The 18,369-nt window shown below is 49.3% G+C and overlaps 1 protein-coding gene across 2 annotated transcripts; it reads right to left on the bottom strand.

Annotated features, from left to right (window-relative positions):
• Nucleotides 1-249: 249 nt before the first annotated feature.
• STARD5 (StAR related lipid transfer domain containing 5) lies at nucleotides 250-12,870 on the bottom strand. 2 transcript variants are annotated; one of them, XM_060120700.1, is made up of 6 exons: nucleotides 12,711-12,870; nucleotides 11,973-12,022; nucleotides 11,487-11,619; nucleotides 8,266-8,383; nucleotides 7,321-7,414; nucleotides 250-2,739 (listed from the first exon to the last, which is right to left on the bottom strand). In XM_060120700.1, exons 1-6 carry the CDS (start codon nucleotides 12,807-12,809, stop codon nucleotides 2,592-2,594), a joined length of 642 nt encoding a protein of 213 aa, XP_059976683.1. In that variant the 5' UTR covers nucleotides 12,810-12,870; the 3' UTR covers nucleotides 250-2,591. The 2 variants fall into 2 exon arrangements, with proteins under 2 accessions (XP_059976683.1, XP_059976691.1); XM_060120708.1 differs by lacking the exon at nucleotides 250-2,739 and adding an exon at nucleotides 2,758-3,118.
• Between the last annotated feature and the right edge of the window lie 5,499 nt (nucleotides 12,871-18,369).

An 18,369-nucleotide genomic window follows, 5' to 3' on the forward strand; every position in this document is an offset into this window, starting at 1 on the left:
GGTTTAAGAATCCGCCTGCCAATGCAGGGGACATGGGTTTGAGCCCTGGTCCGGGAAGATCCCACATGCCGCGGAGCAACTAAGCCCGTGCGCCACAACTACTGAAGCCCGCACGCTGCAACTACTGAAGCCTGTGTGCCTAGAGCCCGTGCTCCGCAACAAGAGAAGCCCCCGCACCGCAACGCTCGCCGCAATTACAGAAAGCCTGGGCGCGGCAACGAAGACCCGACACAGCCAAGAAATAAATAAATAAATTTATTAAAAAAAAAAAAAAGAATCAGCAAGAAGGTTCTAAAACAAAAGCCCATCCATTTGAGCGTCACGATGCTGCAGTTTACAGGTGAGGTTTAGTGCGCCTTGGCCACCTTCTTCAGAGCTGACAGCAGGCAGAGAAAAGAGCGCCTTTGCAAACAATGATTCCCGTCATCCCCAACACCGCAAACACACAAACAACAATCCCGGATCTACTTTAACTCTCCAGGGAAATGAGTCCATCCAAGAGTCTCTCCCAGGCAGCCCTCGTTCCTGGCTTTGTACAGCATCTCACTGATTCACCATCATCATCTCATCTGCATGGACTCTTAAGCAGGCTACCCCAGGACTGGTATTCATGTCCCCAGATTTTCTTTAAAGACAGGAAGCCAAAGCACAGGAGTGTTAAGTGACTGTCTGAGGGCATCATTTCTAACTGGCAGGGATGGGACCACTTGCACGTTTTCTGACTCGGTCCAGTGCTCAAACCAGTTTGACCCACTGCCAGCAGATGCACGTAGGAGCAGTGCAGGTGCAGTCCATGCAGTGGGCCCAGTGAGACGTGTTCTTGGGAGGCTGACCTCCCCTCCTGGCCAGATGGGGCAGCACAGGTGGCTCCATCTTGGTACGACCACCACCTTCCTGGGTCTCCTGGGCTGGCGTGCCCAGAATTGGCTGGGTTTGGGAGATCAAATTGTGATGAGTTGATACCGAACGACGTCTGGCACAAGGTAAGGACCCATTAAGTTCTTGGCGAATGAATGAATGAAATCTAAGTACATATAAGAGTCCTGGAGGGCTTCCCTGGTGGCGCAGTGGTTGGGAGTCCGCCTGCCGATGCAGGGGACACGGGTTCGTGCCCCGGTCTGGGAAGATCCCACATGCCGCGGAGCGGCTGGGCCCGTGGGCCATGGCCGCCGAGCCTGCGCGTCCGGAGCCTGTGCTCCGCAACAGGAGAGTCCTGTGAAGATTTCTTGATGAGAAGAGGGAGTTGGGGGATGATCTTCATGGCATGATTGTGGGATCTGCAGCTGCATTAGAGCCCAGAAAGAAGGCTTTCTAACCCCCTGACACTGAACTTTCATGTTTTAAAGCTTGCTCAGACCTCGGCACATTCAGAAGACAGGCACCCCAGGACTCAAAGGGGGGAAGCAAGATACTCTGATACGAGGAGAACGTTTTCCATCTGGAGGCGCAAAGGCTGAGGACTCTGGAAATTTTCTGCACAGGGTGCTGGTAACCTGAGAAACTGCAATACGAGGGCACTCTGGTCAAACACACGTGGGCCTCCCTCACCAGCAAGTTGGTGGGCCCATGGAGGAGCTCGTGAGGGAATGTTGGAGGATTCCACACAGGACTGTGTGGCCCTGACCGGAGAGAAGGACAGGGAGTCGTGTGGCTGTGAAGCCCCTTCCAGGTGGCAAGGCCGTGCTCCCTGGTTCCGACGATGCACCGGGCTGGGCATAGCCCGTTCGGGGTCGTTTCATCTTGCAGCAGGGCCTGGGGGCGATTTTAGCCAGCACTGCTGGGGGTGGGGCATCTGCTCTTCTGTCCTTCCCGCTGACAGCAGTACGGGCTCACCAGGTCCTGGAGGCCAGAGGACTCCTGTTCCATCTTCTATAACAGAACACAAGAACCGGCAAATGCCCAGGGGAGAGGAGGCTCTCCTCCAAGTTCCCCTTGTAGGTGCCCTGAGCCCAGAATCAATTCCAGAGCGCTGCCTGGGCAGGTTCAAACGGCCTGGTTTCCCGGGGGCGCCTGAACGCTAACTCATGCAGGGGGAAAAAGAGAGAAAAATGATTTGAACAGAAGAGACAACAAAAGGAGTATTGAAAGTGTTTTCTCCTGAATGCTTAACTCATTTTCTCAGCATCATTTTGCCAAGCTGACGTCTTTTAAGGGGGAAAGTCTGGCATATCCGGGGATCTGTGGCGCAGGACTGAGAGCGCGAATGCTACCAAGGGGCTGGGCCAGGTTCTCGGGATTGATGGTGATTCTTCTCAACAAACGGGGAGACGTGGTCTCTGAGAGTGATCGGCACAGAAAGGCTTTGGACCCGCGAGCATCGCACGGTGCCCGGGCAGAGTCCCTGTCCAGTGGCCGGGGGGCTTGGGGGGCCACCCTGCTGGAGGAGGGGTGCTTGGGAAATGGCAGCCCCACCCAAGTGGAAGGAGGCGCAGGAGGGGCCAGGGCTGCCTCTGGCTGATGTCTGGTCATTGGTGGGTTCCAAAGGTAGAGCGGTTCCACTGGAGCCCGTGTTCTCCCAGGCTCTCCAGCTGCGTCCCAACAATGGCAGTTCCGCACGAGTCATGGCAGTTCTCGGCCCACCAGCCAGGATGTCAGCCGTAGAATTTCTTCACTGCTTTCTGGAGGTTGGCGTAAAACCCGGCCATGCTGCGGGGAAAGAAGGAGTCCACCACGCCCTGCGGAAGGTAACCGCTGAGGTCGGTCTGGAAGAACGTGACAAGGCTGGTCTTGTTGGGCTCCCTGTGAAAGCAAGGCCAGGGCTGTTATGTGTCTGGAGCAGAGAGCCCGCCCAGGGGAACGGTCCAGACCCAGGGGTTTCGCTGGGTTCACTGCCCAGGGCATCCCTCTGGACCTGCTTCTTTTCAGGATGGAAGCGGGTCCTCTCATGAATGCTTCCGTGGCCCCGCCAGGCCGTTGCGCGAGGACGACCCCCCACTTCCAGCCCAGGAAGGTCATTCGTTCCCTGTGCCCGATTCACTCGGCAAAGGCTTTCAGAGAAGTCACTCCTGTACCGGGTCCTGGGAGGAACAGACACAATGCAGCACTCTGTCCATTGAGGGCAGCGGTTCTCCAAATGGTCTGGCAGCTCCTGGGGGCTCCTGACACCCTTTCAAGGGGTCTGCAAGGTCAGAGCTATTTTCATCACAACACTAAGATGTGATTTGCCTTTTTCACTCCCATTCTCTCAGCGTGTACTTCACTCTCACGAATTTTCTCTTGGCCAGGACCATGAGGGCATGGGCTTCGTGGAGACCACTGAGCATTTTATTTGAATGGAGCTGTCAACAGCTTCCGGGGGAGGTTTCCAGAGGCCACATGAGGTGTGATATCACAACAGACTGAATGCAGAAGCAGATATGAGCTTCTGTTAAACCTGACATTAAAGAGATTTCCCAAAATGTCAAACAGGGCCACTCTTCACTACTTTTCTCCTCTTTTGAAAAATATGGTTACTTTTCACAAAAATATTTATGGGAACGTATAATACACGTATTCTCATTATTTTAAAATAAATGTTTTTTAAATATCCCAGTTTTAATTTCAAGTATAGTAAATACTGATGGATATAATCCACATGAACAGAAGCCCTTTGATGCCCTGAATAATATTGAAGAGTGGAATGGAGCCTCAGACCAAAAGCGTGAGAAGGGCTGACTTAGAGACCTGACGCGTAACTCGCGCCCATGTGAAGGGGCTTTGGCTGCGGGTGGCAGAAGCCCCGAGGGAGGCCACAACACGGAACATGGCACAGACCTGTGCCGAAGTCGAGAGGCGGGGTCCACTCACCAACCTAGCAACTCAGCGGACCTCCCTGGGCTGCACACGTAGTGGCCTCATGCTCAGGGGCACAAGGCAGTGAAGCCCACCAGCGAGAGTCAGATTCAGTGAGGGGCGCGCACGGGAGGAGATGGGACCCAACTTGGTAGGGACAAGGGGTCTTCAGTGTCACAAACTTCCCAATTGCCAGGACAACAAAGGCACGGGCTTTGCGGAGACCATTTGGCGTTTCATTTGAATGGAGCTGTCAGCAGCCTCAGAGTCTCAACAGGAACCCCACGGAGCATTGCACCTGCCCATCAAATGTTTCCTGACATCCTGGAGGTCAAGGGCTGAGAAGTGGAGAGCCTTTAGAACCTTGCCCTCCCTCCCAGATGCACAGACAGGGCCGGGGACCAGCAGATGAATGACAGTGCAGGACGGTGCTGGCTGGGCAGGCTTCTCTCCTCTGCTCGTGCCTTCTCTGCACAGAGCCTGAACTCGGGGCGGGGCGGGGGGGGGGGCACAGACTGCCTTCCATCCCAAAGCCTCAGCATCATCGGACTCTATTCCTTGCTCACCAACCCCCAGCCCCTCCACCTTTGCTGGGACCTTCTCTCTTCTCTCTGTTCCTCCTCTCCAGGCTCACTCAAGCCCTCGTACTTCTCAGTGCTGTCCTCTTTGGCCTGAACAGGTGAGGGAGAAAGTCTGCCCAGTGACCATGCTCTCCTCCGGGTGAAGACGGGGCTTGGTAGGAGGTAAACACGCAACAGGCCGGGTGGAAGAGGCAAACTCGGTACCTTACAGAGTGGTCACGGTGAAGAGTGTTTCTCGCTTGGACATCATTAACAGAGCTGGCAAAGGGGGGGCTCAGAGAGATGTTGGAATCACCTGGTCTCCCCATGGAGGAGGCTGGGCTAGATAACGGCGTCCACCACTGGTCCTTGTTGTAAGGATTCGTGAGCTAACACGTGCAGAGCACTCAGCAGACTCGCTGGGCACAGAGCAGGGCTGCATTCACGATGTGACTACGCTACCCCTGCTACAAACACCAGCCCCCCCGCCTGCAGAACAACCAGAACCCGACAGCCCTGCCCTGTCCACTGCAGCCACTCGACTCAGGCGCCACCATCCGTCACCTCTAATTCGTCCCCTTGCTCTGGCTCACCACCTCGCCCACTCCAGAGGCATCACAGCACTGGACACCCAGCTCAGGGCACATACTGCTCCAGACTCCCCGCCAGCGCCCCATTCGATTCCGAGGACAGCGCCCACGACTCCAAGATGTGGGCCCTGCTCCCTCGGTGACGGGGCCTCCTTGCCTTTCCCTCAATGCCCCTTGCCTGCCCCCACCTCAGGGACTTTGGACCTGCTTATCCCTCTCTGCCAGGAACGCACTCCCCCCAGCCCCCTTCCATCCCCAAGGCTCCCTGTGCTGTGCTTTGGTCAAACGTCCTATCAGGGGGGCCTTTGGTCTAGCTCCCCCATCCCTCCCCGGCACCTTTATCTGGTTTCAGTTTTCTCCAAATCATTTAAAATCTGATCATTATAAGCGTGTACATCTGATATAATTATGGTGCTTGTGTTTTGTCTGTCTACCCTGCTCCCACTAGAATCTAAGTTCCAAGAAGGCTTATCTCTTTTGAAGGGTCAATATCTAGATTAAGAGCATAGATTTTGGAGTCAGATGCTATAGCTTGACCAGCTCCTGGCTGTGTGATCTTGAGTAAGTTACATAACCTCTCTGTGCCCAGAGTCCTCATATAAAAAATGAAGGTAATAACAGTACCTTAGAATTGTTATAAGAATAAAAATGAGTTAAATTATAAAATATAAAGAAGAGTGCCTGACACACAGGAGTGATGTATAAACATTTGCTGCTGTTCCTGTCACGATTAGTATCACTTCTTGAATCCATAGCAACTAGAACAGGCCTATAGTCATAGAGTGATGGGAACCATCACAGTCACAGGTTTCAGGTCCACATAAAATGCTTTCAAGCGAGCTGAGTCAAAACCTCCACACTAGGGACTCCCCTGGTGGTCCAGGGGTTAAGACCCCACGCTTCCACTGCAGTGGAGGCAGGTTCCATCCCTGGTCGGGGAACTAAGATCTCGCATGCTATGCGGTGTGGCCAAAAGATAAAACAACAAGAAATATATATATATATATATATATATATATATATATATATATATAACATATTGGGAAGAAATATTTGTAACATATATAATAAAAAATGTTTTTAAAATGTCTTAAGAAAAACACCTCCACACTAGCTGGGTTTTGGCTCTAAGTGACCCAGCTACAAAGTCTGTGCAATCAACTCTTGCCATCTGGAATGAGGCATAATGATACTCATCAAATTGTATGTTCTCCCCAAGGAAGATATCCATAGAATTCAGCCCCTAAGGGGAAGGTGCGCTGACTCTTATTCTGAAAATTCCTGTGTGTGTGTGTGTGTGTGTGTGCGCGCGCGCGCGCGCGCGTGTGTGTGTGTTGTGTGTGTGTGTGCGCGTGGTGAGGGGAGCTGTGTTGGACTGCAGCTATGCTATTATTTTCAAACTCAGAAAGTTTTGCTACGTTTAACAGAAGTCTGCCACAAGATGTCTGAAAAGCCAGCTTAGTCAGAAGTGTCAGGTGGACGTGTGGGATGTGGGTTTTCGGTACAATGCTATAGCACCAAAACCCTTCTCCTGGGATTGTGCAGTGACAGCATCGATGTTTCCCCTGCTGGTGTCTGTTTGTGGGTTGCAGGGTGACAGGGACAGAACCTCAGGTACAGTTTCTTTCTTTGTCAACTTGAGTGGTTCCCAGGATAAACCAGTGACCTTTGGGTTATTATTACACGGAAAGCTCCCGGTAAAAACCTGGCCCTGGTGGCCCAGTGGTTAAGACTCCACGCTTCCACTGCAAGGGGCGTGGGTTCGATCCCTGGTCAGGGAACTAAGATCCCGCATGCTGCTCGGTGAGGCCAAAACCAAAAAACCAAAAACTCAAAAAGAACCTGGCCATGACCTGCGAGAAAATAGGGACAGAACCATTTCTGAGCTCAGTTCTGGGGCTGACTCACGGTGTGCTCTGAGAATCGCCCTTTAGCCCCGAGCATCTCCACCCCATTCCTCGGTGAGGGGTGAGGACAGCTAAGCTCTTGCCTGCTCCAGGCTGGTGGAGAGCACTCAGAACATGGAGGAGAAGACTGGGTGCCCAGGGCCCCCATGGCCAGCCTGTGAGCTTGCACAGACCACCTAACTTCCCCGAGCCTCAGTTTCCTCATTTGCTAAACGGCACCGTGACATTTGCTCAGCTTGCCTGGGGCCGGAGGGAGGGTTCCCCACATCAGAAATAATGACACTTGCCCACAATTCTTTCCCACGTGCCGAGAACTTTGGCGTGTTACGTCACCAATGTGTGTGTATAGGGTTCCGTAACATCAAGGCCTACAGAGTGGCGAGGCATTTGTATTACTGCGAATCATCGTTCATGTTGCCATTGAGTAGAATGTCCTCAGTGAAGCCACAGTTAGGTCTGGGCACATCATTCAATCCAAGAGGTTATCCTTACCCTGGCAGAGGTCCGCAGAAGCAACCACAAGGATGGTTAAATCCTCTCACATAACCTGGCTTTGGGGGACATAACAGATGCTCCACACTGGTAGCTGGAAGACAGAGAAAGACGCACAGTGAGCTACAACTTCGGGCAGTTGGGCCACTGCCGCTGAAGGGCCTTACCGGGCACCCACGGTGGGTACAGACCAGTCACCTGGAGCCCAGGCGTCAGAGGACGACCCTGCCACTTGGCCCTGAGCTCTTCCTACTGCCGCCCCCCGTCCCTCACACTCACACACACGTTCACACATACTCGTGCGCACACACACACGCACACACTCATGTCCACAGCTTCCCCAAGCCTGCTGGAATATTAGTGAAAACAACATTTCAGACTATGAGGCCTGGGGGCAGGAGAACGAAGGGACCCCTCTCAAATCGCAGCTGCGAGAGGTGTGGATGGACACACAACCTACCCCCATGTGCAAGATTCAGAGGAGTGGCAGGCGCTGTGGCTTTCAGCGGGACGCACCATCAAAAGTGCAGAGGCAGGAACTCTGCTCCCCGTGGGAAGGAGGGGAGCGGACAGCCCCACAGCCCTCTCGGGACGGTGCTCCGTGGGTGCAGGGAATCACCGCACCCTGGGGTTCCCTGAAGCCAAACCGTACCCCGCATGTCTAGGGTACAAACTATGCACCTCAGCAGGGATGAAAACGGGGTGCTGACGAAATCTGCGATTTATAACTAAAATTACTAGTGTGTGGACTCTCCCACCTCAGACCCCCCGACACAGAATCTCCCCAAACCTGACAAGGGGAGGCTGGCACAGAAAAAAGGACCCAGGCTGTGAGTGCTCCAGGGATTTCCAGCTGGTCGGCTTTCCTTGAAGAGCTGGGCGGGTGTGGAGGAGACAGAGCCCAGCATCCCACGAAGGCTTTGCAGCAGCCCTGCCGTCGCTCACCATTGGAACTGATGGTCCCATCCTCATACGTCTTGACCAGCACCAGGTCCACAAAGTCTCTGGGAGAGATGAGCTTCATGACGGCCGAGGGGGTGGTGGTCCTGCTGACGCACTGTGTCTGTCAGAGCAAAGGGGGATCCAGCTACGTCTGATGGCTGCGCATCTGCTCCCCGCCCCAACTCGACTCGGAGCTCATCCACCCTGTCCCAATACCCCAGGGTCTGGAAAATGGGAATAGCACTGACAGCAGGGTGGTGCTGTGACCTGGAGGGTCTAGAATGAACTTTCCTGGACGTGCCAAGGGTCATGGCAACACACCCAGCTCGTAGAATCCAGGGTTGTGACACGGGCTGCCCATGGCCAATCAGGACCACTCTGAGCTTATGTCTCAAAAGATCATGAGAGTTGCCATTAATTGAGCACGTAGTAAGAGCCCGGCTGGACAAAGCTCTCAGTGGTCCTTTGCAACTGAGAAATAGGTTTCATGAACCCATTTCACAGGTGAGGAAACCGAGGCTTGGAGAGATGAAGGAATTCACCACAAAGCTCAGGGTGGAGATGAGGCCTGAACAGGGCCAGGAGTAGGGTGAGGCAAGAGAGGCCATTCCTTCCTAAGGCCGACCGGGTACTTGCCTAACCCTGAGAGCAGTGCCTCCTTAAATGTGTGTCCTGGGCAGCTTTCTGGTTTCTCCCAGCCCCAGCCCTGGGAGGGAGCACCCTTTGAACTGCACTCCATCTCAGAATATCCCACCAAGTCCATTCTCCCACTTTACAAGCCAAGGGCCCTTCAAACCCACCCCATGCTTTATCCCATGATTCCCCTCCTCCAGCAGGACCCCAGTCCTTTCAAGGTCACAAGGTACAGGTCAGGCCCGAGGATGGGACAGTCCTGGGGAGACCTCTGGGGAGCAGGTGAGAAGGTCTCTTGCCTCTTTGGCTATTAAGACTAGGGGCACCGTGTGTTGCTGAGAAAACTCTGACCCTGGGTATGAGTCTTCCAGGTGGGCATGCAATCCCTGGGGGCACTTAAGAACTTTCCAGTGGGCTCTGGGAGCACTGGGAATCAGTTTCCAGAGGGCTCATCCTCCATGTGTCCTTCCTAGAATGACCTGCCTGAGAACAGCCTGCACCTTCATGCAGGTTTCCCTTTCCCACTTGAAAAAGGTGCCACATACCCCACCCATCTGGAATCTTCCAATCATACACTGTCCTAGGGTGTAAAATCCTCCAGGGGGCCAAAGGGACACTGAGGGATGCTGATTTCAACATTTAACCAAGGCACTGCACACTGGAGTTAGAATTTCCATGTTTTCCCCTCTCTTAAAGCATATATTCTTTTTAAAGGCCAAAGTTTGTTGCTAGAAACAAGGTAATTTTGCCTTTTCTGAATTCTAGTAGTTTGTAGTAGGAATGGCAGAAGTGATGAGATTTTTCAAAAAGTAACTATACAGGTTCCACTCCTGATTATTGCTACAAAACGCATCAATCCTGAAAGAGAGTGTCTGGAGAACAAGATGAAGAGGACATATTGGTAAGAAATGCTGAAAGCGGCAGCACGTGTTATAACTGCCACAGACTTGTGGCAGGGCTCTGTATCTCATCCATCCACCCATCCATCTACTATCTATCAATCTTAGAATTAGGATATTTGAGATTTGTCAAAATCATGCTGTCATTCTGTTATTACATTTCCATTACATTTCAAAGGGCATTAACCCATGTTTCCTCAACTTCAAGCATTTGTGTATAATTATTTGTATACTATCTTCACAATTTTTTCCTATCTCTGGTAGCACCTATCCTGTTATTCACTTAATATTTTTATCTAAATGTGCTCACTTTTTAAAAGTTAAACTTATTTTAAAAAGGAGGCTATTTAACTACTGGAAATGAAAAAAAGGTACCACTTGGCATAAATAAAAGACAACTGCAAAAAAATATATATATATATATATGTATACATATACACACACACAAGGGATTTTTGGGTTCTAATTCTGAGCCTGAGGCCAGCTGTCTGCTTGTTATAATGGAGATTCGCAAGTGTTAAACAGGTGTCAAAGGCACATTAGCACCTATCCCAGACTTTTCCCTTCAAGTTATCAGAGAGATTGAAGATTTGAAACGGGGTGACCTCCCTATGTGTGATTCAGTTTCAGCTTTGACTGTTAAAGACCTAATACACTGAATCACCTAGTGCCCCAACATTAGGTGCCCCACCCTTCAGGAAACACTGACATCATTTGTGATAATGAACTGAAATGTGAATTCTTGGTCAAGGTTAAGAACACTTGGGTCCTACGGATTGACCAGTAAAGAACTATGGCTTGAGGTTTCACAGCACCATCTACAGAAACACCCAAGAGGGTACCATGTCCGCAGATGTCAAAATCAAGGCACCATTCAAATTTTAAAAAGCCGGCAACATTTCCCCAGGGCAACTTTTTAATTCGTTTTGGCTATGTTTTGTTTTGTTTTTTCTCCTTAACTTCTATAATCAAAAGGAGGTGGATACTTAATACTACAGCGGATCCCAGGGCAGGACAAACTAGACCTTTGTTGTCCAATACGGTAGCCACTAGTTCCATGTGGCTATTTCAATTTACATCGAGTCATGAAAATTAAGTAAAATTAACAATTTATTTCTTCAAACTAGACACCTTTCAAATGCTCTGTGGCCACGTGGGGCTAGTGGCCACCGTATTGAACAGTGCTGTTGGAGAATATTTCCATCATAGCGGAAAGTTCTCCTGGGCAGCGCTAGAGTAGATACCACACATTTTACCAATGGAGCAACTGTCATCCAGCATCTGCCGCCTGGCGCAGCGTTACAGCTGGCAGAGAATCCTGACTCTCTGGCCAGGACTCAATTCATTACCATGGTCCCAGGAACGGGCAATATTTCAAACTAGAGCGGATGTTTCCAATCCAGGCACTGCTTCAGCATCCTCAGAGCTAATGTTCACTCTGCACTCCTGCCTTCATCATCCACTGCTATGTTCTCTCAGCTCTGTTTAGGGCAGCTCTACCTCTCTGGGTCTCATTGTTACCTACCTGTACCTGGGCCGAGGCTGGGTTTGAGTGTCAAGCAGTGGGCAACCTGTTCGCTGGGCTTCAGGGGCTCACAGTGTACTCCTCTTGCCTAAAGGTGTCACTGACCCCCCGCAGAGGGAACAGAGTCAGGTTACTGTCTAGGGATAACAGGGCTTAGAAAGACTTACATCAGTGATGCTTTCGATAATTTCAAAACTGTTCACATTCTCATCCCACTTATCTCGTAGGGTCCCAGCAAGTGGCTTCACACAGTCCCACACCTGCTCTGGTGTCCCATTCACAATGCCTTCTCCTCGGTACCTGGAGCACAAAGAGGAATGTGACCCCAAGGCGTCAAACTTGTTTATCCTGGGATTACATATAAGGACTAGAAGTCACGTCTGTCACTGTTCTTTACGACAGCCTTGCAGAGAAGGGGCTGACATTTACCAGCCCACCTCCCCTCAGGCCTGCAGGAATGGACGGAAGGCAAGCTTTCATAAGAATATAGTTTGAGGAAATGATGTAGTTAAACACGGAAACTTTTCTGGAAGGTAACTGGCAAGTTGATTCCAGGTGCTAGGGTTGACTAGAGTCTCTTAGGAAGCAAACCCACAGAAACAGCAGGAAAGGTGCGGCACCTTTGACAAGCTTTGAACAAGGGGTGCACTTACAGGTTCCCTGGAAACTCCACAGACGGCCTCCAGGAAACTGAAACTCCGTTCTGTCAAAAGGCACAGAATCGCAAAATTTTAGAGCTAGAAGGGCCCTTGGGAGATCACCAGGCCCAATCCCCTGTTTTACCGAAGAAAAGTCGAGAGCCCCAAGAGATGCAAATCTCCAAGGTATCCAACTGACATGTAGCAGAGTGGGGACTGGTCCAGGACAAAGCTGCCCCCAGGAGGATGTGATGGACAAAGGGATCTTATGTGGCTGACTGTAAGAGCACTGGGGAGTTTTCAAACCACCTTAAAAATCACCATGCATCTTGTTTCCTCGGGCAATTTATGTCTGTTTGTTAAAAATCCTAAGTGTCCAGTGACCAGCACCACCCCTCTGCCACCTTCCTGGGAAGGCAGCGAGGGGCTCCTGCTCTGAGGAAAGGAGTAAAGGCTTTGGAGCCTGGTGCTTCCGGTTCCATCCTAACCATTTACCAGCCAGGTGACCTTGGCCAAGTCTTTCAAAGAAAGGGACAGATACTTATCTCCCGGGGGGGGGGGGGTCATTGTGTGCAAAAACAGGCCCGATAATTTTTTAAGGAAACAACCCCCAGTGCGATCTCCTCCTCAGTCTAGCTCCGGAGGATGGAACGCAGAAAAGAACTCCAGGAGAGAGCAGCCTGGGGGCTTCTGGAACCCCGGCCCCCGGGAGCAAAGGCCCCTCGACCCCTTCCTGCCCAGCTCCTCACTCACGCCTTCCCGGCAAATCTTCCATCCTGACTCGTCTCGCCGGTACTGGAGCATCTTCTCCGCCACCACCTCGCTTATCTGCGCGGCCAACGCCGGGTCCATTGCGCCGAGAGCTGCGCGAGGTTGCTGGCTAGCAGGTGCGGTGTGCGGTGGCGGCCGGGCACTTAGGTATGGGAGGCCGGAAAGCCCGGGCCAGCAGAGGAGCCCGGAGTCCCGCCTCCAGCCCCGCCCCCGCTCTAGGATTGGCCTAGACCATCAGACAGACCCTGCCCCTCTCTGAGATTGGCAGGGTCGGAGATCACCGGCCAGTCACTGCAGGACGCCCTCCGCCCCGACGGGTCCGAGGCGCGCCCCGCACGCTCTTGCAGAACCTGCTTTTCGCCCGTCCCAGCTCAGGGAGGGGCTCTGGGACTCCGGAACTTGAGAAGGCCAGTGGTGGAGAGCCAAGTGGGCCGGGCCAGGTCGTGCGCAGCGTCGTAGACTTGTGCAAGGAGCGTGGACTTCTGTGTTGAATGCACAGAGGCTTTCAGCCAGGCGGGAAGATGGAGAAATTTCCATCCGAAATACCTTTCTAGGGCGGCTGTTGCAGGGGTGCAAGAGGGAATGAGCGTAGAGACTGGGAGGCCCGTTAGGAAGCTGCAGCGATAGTGAGAGAGATGGGGGTGGCCTGGAGCAGGGGCTGGGTGGTGGGGGTGGAGAGAAGAGGACCCCTCGTAAAGTGCTTAGAAGGTAGAACGTAGAGATCTCTGTGACAGATGGTGGAGGCCGGAGGAGCAGGAAGCATCGTGACTCCCACCTTATGGCTTGAGCCACGGGTGGCTTAGCTGAGCTGGGGACAAGACAGGCTGGAGGGGGAACATGGTGCGTTCAGTTCTGGGCATGTTCAGTTGGAGGTGCCTGAAAGACCTCTATGTGATGTCTGGGAGACAGTGGGATACGCGGGCATCTGGGAGAGAGCTGGGCTCCAGATAACAGGTCGCAGGGCTCTGTGCCTCTGGGTGGCATCTACCTTGGAGGGTGAGTGGGGGGGTCACACCCCTCCAGCCTCCTATCCTATCCTCCTCTTCAGCGCTGTAACCAACTAAATATTTGAAAAGGTCAACACTGAGATCAGTTTGTATTTTCTGTTGTGTGTGCTTATTATTTCATTTAAAGGTTTGAAAAAAAATGGTGTAAAGAAAATGACTACTTGAAACCCCCTTTTGGAAGATGTGATGGGCTGCCAGGTGTTAAGAAGCCGGATGGGGAATTAGGGAGTCCAAGTTCTAGACCTGGTTTCACCCACACTTTGCTGTGTGCTTTTGAGCAAGTCACTTAGCCTGTTTGCTTGTAGGTGAAATGGGACCATAATGAATGTCTCCCCATGCCACTGTGATAGGCAAGTGAAGAAATGCATGTGAATGTACCTTGGAGCCATTAAAAAAAAAAAAGGACCAATAAGTTAACCATGGTTAAAAAATTAGGCACATCAAAATCTCATAAAAAGTCAGATCATAGTCTGAGGGAAAAATTAGAGCGTATTTTAACTAGAAGAAGTTTTCTTAATGTACCAAGTGCTCTTACAAATCACTAAGTCATTTTCAAATAACCCAACAGACCAAAAGAACGCATCAGATATGAACAGACACTTTGCAGAAAAATAAATTAGCGTGGCTAACATGGATATGAGAAGATGCAGAACCACCCCCATAGTTAAGGAATTAAAACTTAAAACAAGGGGACACTTCTTACACCTATCTGAGGGACAGATCTGAAGAGGTTTCTCCCTCAGAGGACAAACAGAGGACAAACAAGACGCTGACAAATCTGACAGCAGTTAATTCCGTGTTGATGAGTATATGGAGAAACAGTTGTTTTTACGCTCTGTGGGTGAGAGTGTAAATTTATGTAACCTTCTGGGAGCAAAATAACATGTATTAAAATTTTAATTTACTTTTTTTTTGACCCAGCAACTCCTGCACACAGATGTATAAGATTGATCTTGCAACTGAAACAACCTAGTGTTTGTCAATAGATTAAACAAAGTTACAGGATGCCCATTTATTAGATTATTATGTAGCCATTAATATAGTGTGGCCCAGATGAAAAAAGGTGGGGCTGGAACAGACAGGAAATACTCAACAGAGCCTAGGGAACTAGAAGTATGAGCGGATATGAGTGGACTATTTTAATCAAGAGCAATTCACTCTCTATGAAGGAAACAAATGGTATTTTCAAGCTTAACTTTAAAATAACTTAAAATTATTTAAATTCTTACCCGCACCAAATAAAATGTTTATATGTGTACTAACAGGGAAAATATCCACTATATATATTTAAAAAATGTAAATTGAAGGACAGCAGTACTGTAGATAAGAATAAGAGCCAGGGCTCAAGTCCGAGGGCCCTGGTTCAAATCCCAGTGTCACCATTTACTAGCTGTGACCTTGGTGAATAACTGACCATTCCAGACCTTTGCATCCTCATTTGGAAAATGAGAAAATTAGTAGTACTAACTCATAGGGTTGACATGTGGGTTAAAGGATTTAATAAATGACTAGCAATGAGAATGGTGCTTGGCATACAATAAGTATATATTTATATGTAGTATCATAGTATGATATATATCATATATCATGTATATATATCTTGAGTGAGAAAGAAATAACTAGAGATGTGCTTATATATGATTATATTTTTATGTTTACATATATGTTATGTATGTTTATATATGTACTATAGGTTTGGAATATTCACTTCTAGAAAGGTATAGAATAAACTGTTAACAGGAGGGGGTAATGCCACAGGACACTTCTTTTTCATTTTATATCATCATATACTGCTTAATATATTAATTACTAGCATGTAGGTTTGCTTAAATTTAAAAAGCGTTATTGGGACTTCCCTGGTGGCACGGTGGTTAAGAATCTGTCTGCCAATGCAGGGGACACGGGTTCGAGCCCTGGTTCGGGAAGATTCCACATGCCACGCAGCAACAAAGCCCGTGCGCCGCAACTACTGAGCTTGCGCTCTAGAGCCCGCGAGCCACAACTGCTGAGCCCATGTGCCACAACTACTGAAGCCCACGCGCCTAGGGCCGGTGCTCTGCAACAAGAGAAGCCACCACAATGAGAAGCCCGTGCACCTCAAAGAAGAGTGGCCCCCCGCTTGCTGCAACTAGAGATAGCCCACATGCAGCAACGAAGACCCAACGTGGCCCAAAATTAAAAATATAAATAAATTAATTAATTAAAAAATAATTTAAAAAATTAAAATAAAAAGCGCCATTAAAAAATTCAATGTAGGGCTTCCCTGGTGGCGCAATGGTTGAGAGTCTACCTGCCGATGCAGGGGACACGGGTTCATGCCCCGGTCCAGGAAGATCCCGCATGCCGTGGAGCGGCTGGGCCCGTGAGCCATGGCCGCTGAGCCTGCGCATCCGGAGCCTGTGCTCCGCAACGGGAGAGGCCACAACAGTGAGAGGCCCGCGTACCGCAAAAAAAAAAAAAAAAAAAATTCGATGTAGAATATTTCTAGAAAGCTGCAGCTCTGGACCCTCTCAGTCTGGAGCCTATTAAAATTTTGTTTGGGGATAAAACACTATGAAAACAAAGCTGCGGGAAAGTAAGTCTTGCTGTAGAAAGCGACCTTTGTTAGACATCGAATGCTTAAGAGATTTTTATACTTACAAAATGGAGCATGGGTTTTAAAATTTTTCTAGCGTTATAAGAGACTTTAATTCTTTGCTGCCAGAAAATGCCAGTCCTGGATATACGTGAAATATTTGGAGAAGCAAACTGTTTAACCCTGAGGCCTGTACACACTGGCAGCAGGAGACGGGTGACGTTGGGACAGCTGTAGGCAGGCCTCTGGTCTGTTTTGCCTCTGGAGGCCAGGACAGGGCAGGGTGAGCATCTGGCTAGAGCCGGGGAGGGTGTGAGCTGCCCACAGAGCTGCTCAGCCCAGCCTGCGTTGGGCTCTTTATTTAGCAATCTCCTTGAGGCTGCAGTTCAGAGCTGACAGGGTAGAAGGAATAACTGACGTCTGTAGATTCCATTGATCAGATCCCACCCATGAGGTCCTCGGGCCTCCAAGTCAGCCAGTTGTCCAAAGCAGACCTCACTGAAGTCCTAGATGAACTTTAAATAGGTGTGTATGTGGCAGGGGGCCCAGAGACTTCTAACCCAAACCACCGCCAGACCATCACGGGGATGGGCCCAAGTGTCCAAGTGCTCCAATCCTAAAATCTCCTGAATGGAGTACTTGCTCTCTACCTAGTCACTGATGAAGAACTGTATGTGTGTTTACTTAGTTAGCTCAGGCAGCTGCTAGGTGAATCGAGTCTGTAAGCACACATATATTTATGTATTCACCGGTAAGCCACTGTCCGAAGCACTTTACCTGTACTGTGTCATTTAACCCTCACAAGTAGAAACATCTATTCCCACTTTACAGGTTAAGAAACTGAGGATCACATGGGGTGTCCAAGGCCACACAGCTAGTAAGTGGCAGAACTATGGCAAACACCACGCCCAGTTTCTATTTCTGAAGGTCACATTTATACTCATGCTTTACCGATTCCTACTTCCTAGAAGGATATGCAGTGGTTACCGTGAAATGGGTAAAGATTAAAACACATACACAATAACCTACGAACTCTAAAAAGGAGGAAAACACAAAAACACACACATACAGAGTGGCAGGAAAACAGGACTACTACCTCAGACTAGGGGAGTTAGTCTTCTAGAAGCGTGTAGAAAACTTTTTTCTGAGTTTCCTGCATTCACGAATTCAGAAACAGGAGTGACAGAGAGAATCATCCTCAAGTTGCTAAGATATTTACCAGACTGCTTTTTTCTGAGAAGTTTTGGGGTATTTTTGATTGTAGTATAGTTAATTTACAATGTTGTGTTAGTTTCAGGTGTACAGCACAGTGATTCAGAATATTTTCCATTATAGGTTATTACAAGCTATTGAGTAGAGTTCCCTGTGCTATACAGTAGGTCCTTGTTGTTTATCTATTTTATGTATAGTAGTGTGTATCTGTTAATCCCAAATTCCTAATTTATCCCTCCCCCCTTACCCCCTGGTAACCATAAGTTTATTTTCTACATTTGTAACTCTATTTCTGTCTTGTAGATAAGTTCACTTGTAGACAGAGGCAGACAGAGAAAGAAAAACATCATATGATATCACTTATATGTGGAATCTAAAAAAATCATACAAACGAACTTATTTACAAAACGGAAATAGACTCACAGACGTAGAAAAGAAACTTATGGTTACCATAAAGGGAAGTGGGTAGAGGGATAAATTAAGAGTTTGGGATTAAAATATACACACTACTACATATAAAATAGATAATCAAAAAGGACCTACTGTACAGCACAGGGAACTATACTCAATAGCTTGTAATAACCTATAATGGAAAAGAATCTAAAAAAGCATATATACGTATGTGTATGTGTGTATAACTGAATCACATAGCTGTACACCTGAAACTAACACAACATTGTAAATCAACTATATTTCAATAAAACTTTTAAAATGAAGAAAAAAAAGTACCAGTATCCACTTCTAAGTCAACATGAGCACATGGGCCACAGAGCTGTATAAAAGATGTTTAGTGCAACATTGCTTTTAGCTGCAAAGAAGTGGAAATGACTTCAACGTCCATCAGTAA

This window comes from Lagenorhynchus albirostris, chromosome 1 (genome assembly GCF_949774975.1).
Source record: "Lagenorhynchus albirostris chromosome 1, mLagAlb1.1, whole genome shotgun sequence".
Classification (NCBI taxonomy): domain Eukaryota; kingdom Metazoa; phylum Chordata; class Mammalia; order Artiodactyla; family Delphinidae; genus Lagenorhynchus; species Lagenorhynchus albirostris.

Coding starts and splice junctions, on each gene's coding strand:
- STARD5 (XM_060120700.1), bottom strand. CDS start 12,809: ATGGACCCGGCGTTGGCCGCGCAGATAAGCGAGGTGGTGGCGGAGAAG. Junction 11,620..11,972: donor GTGGAGTTTCCAGGGAACCT/GTAAGTGCACCC, acceptor TTTGTGCTCCAG/GTACCGAGGAGAAGGCATTG. Junction 7,415..8,265: donor TGGGACCATCAGTTCCAATG/GTGAGCGACGGC, acceptor TCTGTCTTCCAG/CTACCAGTGTGGAGCATCTG.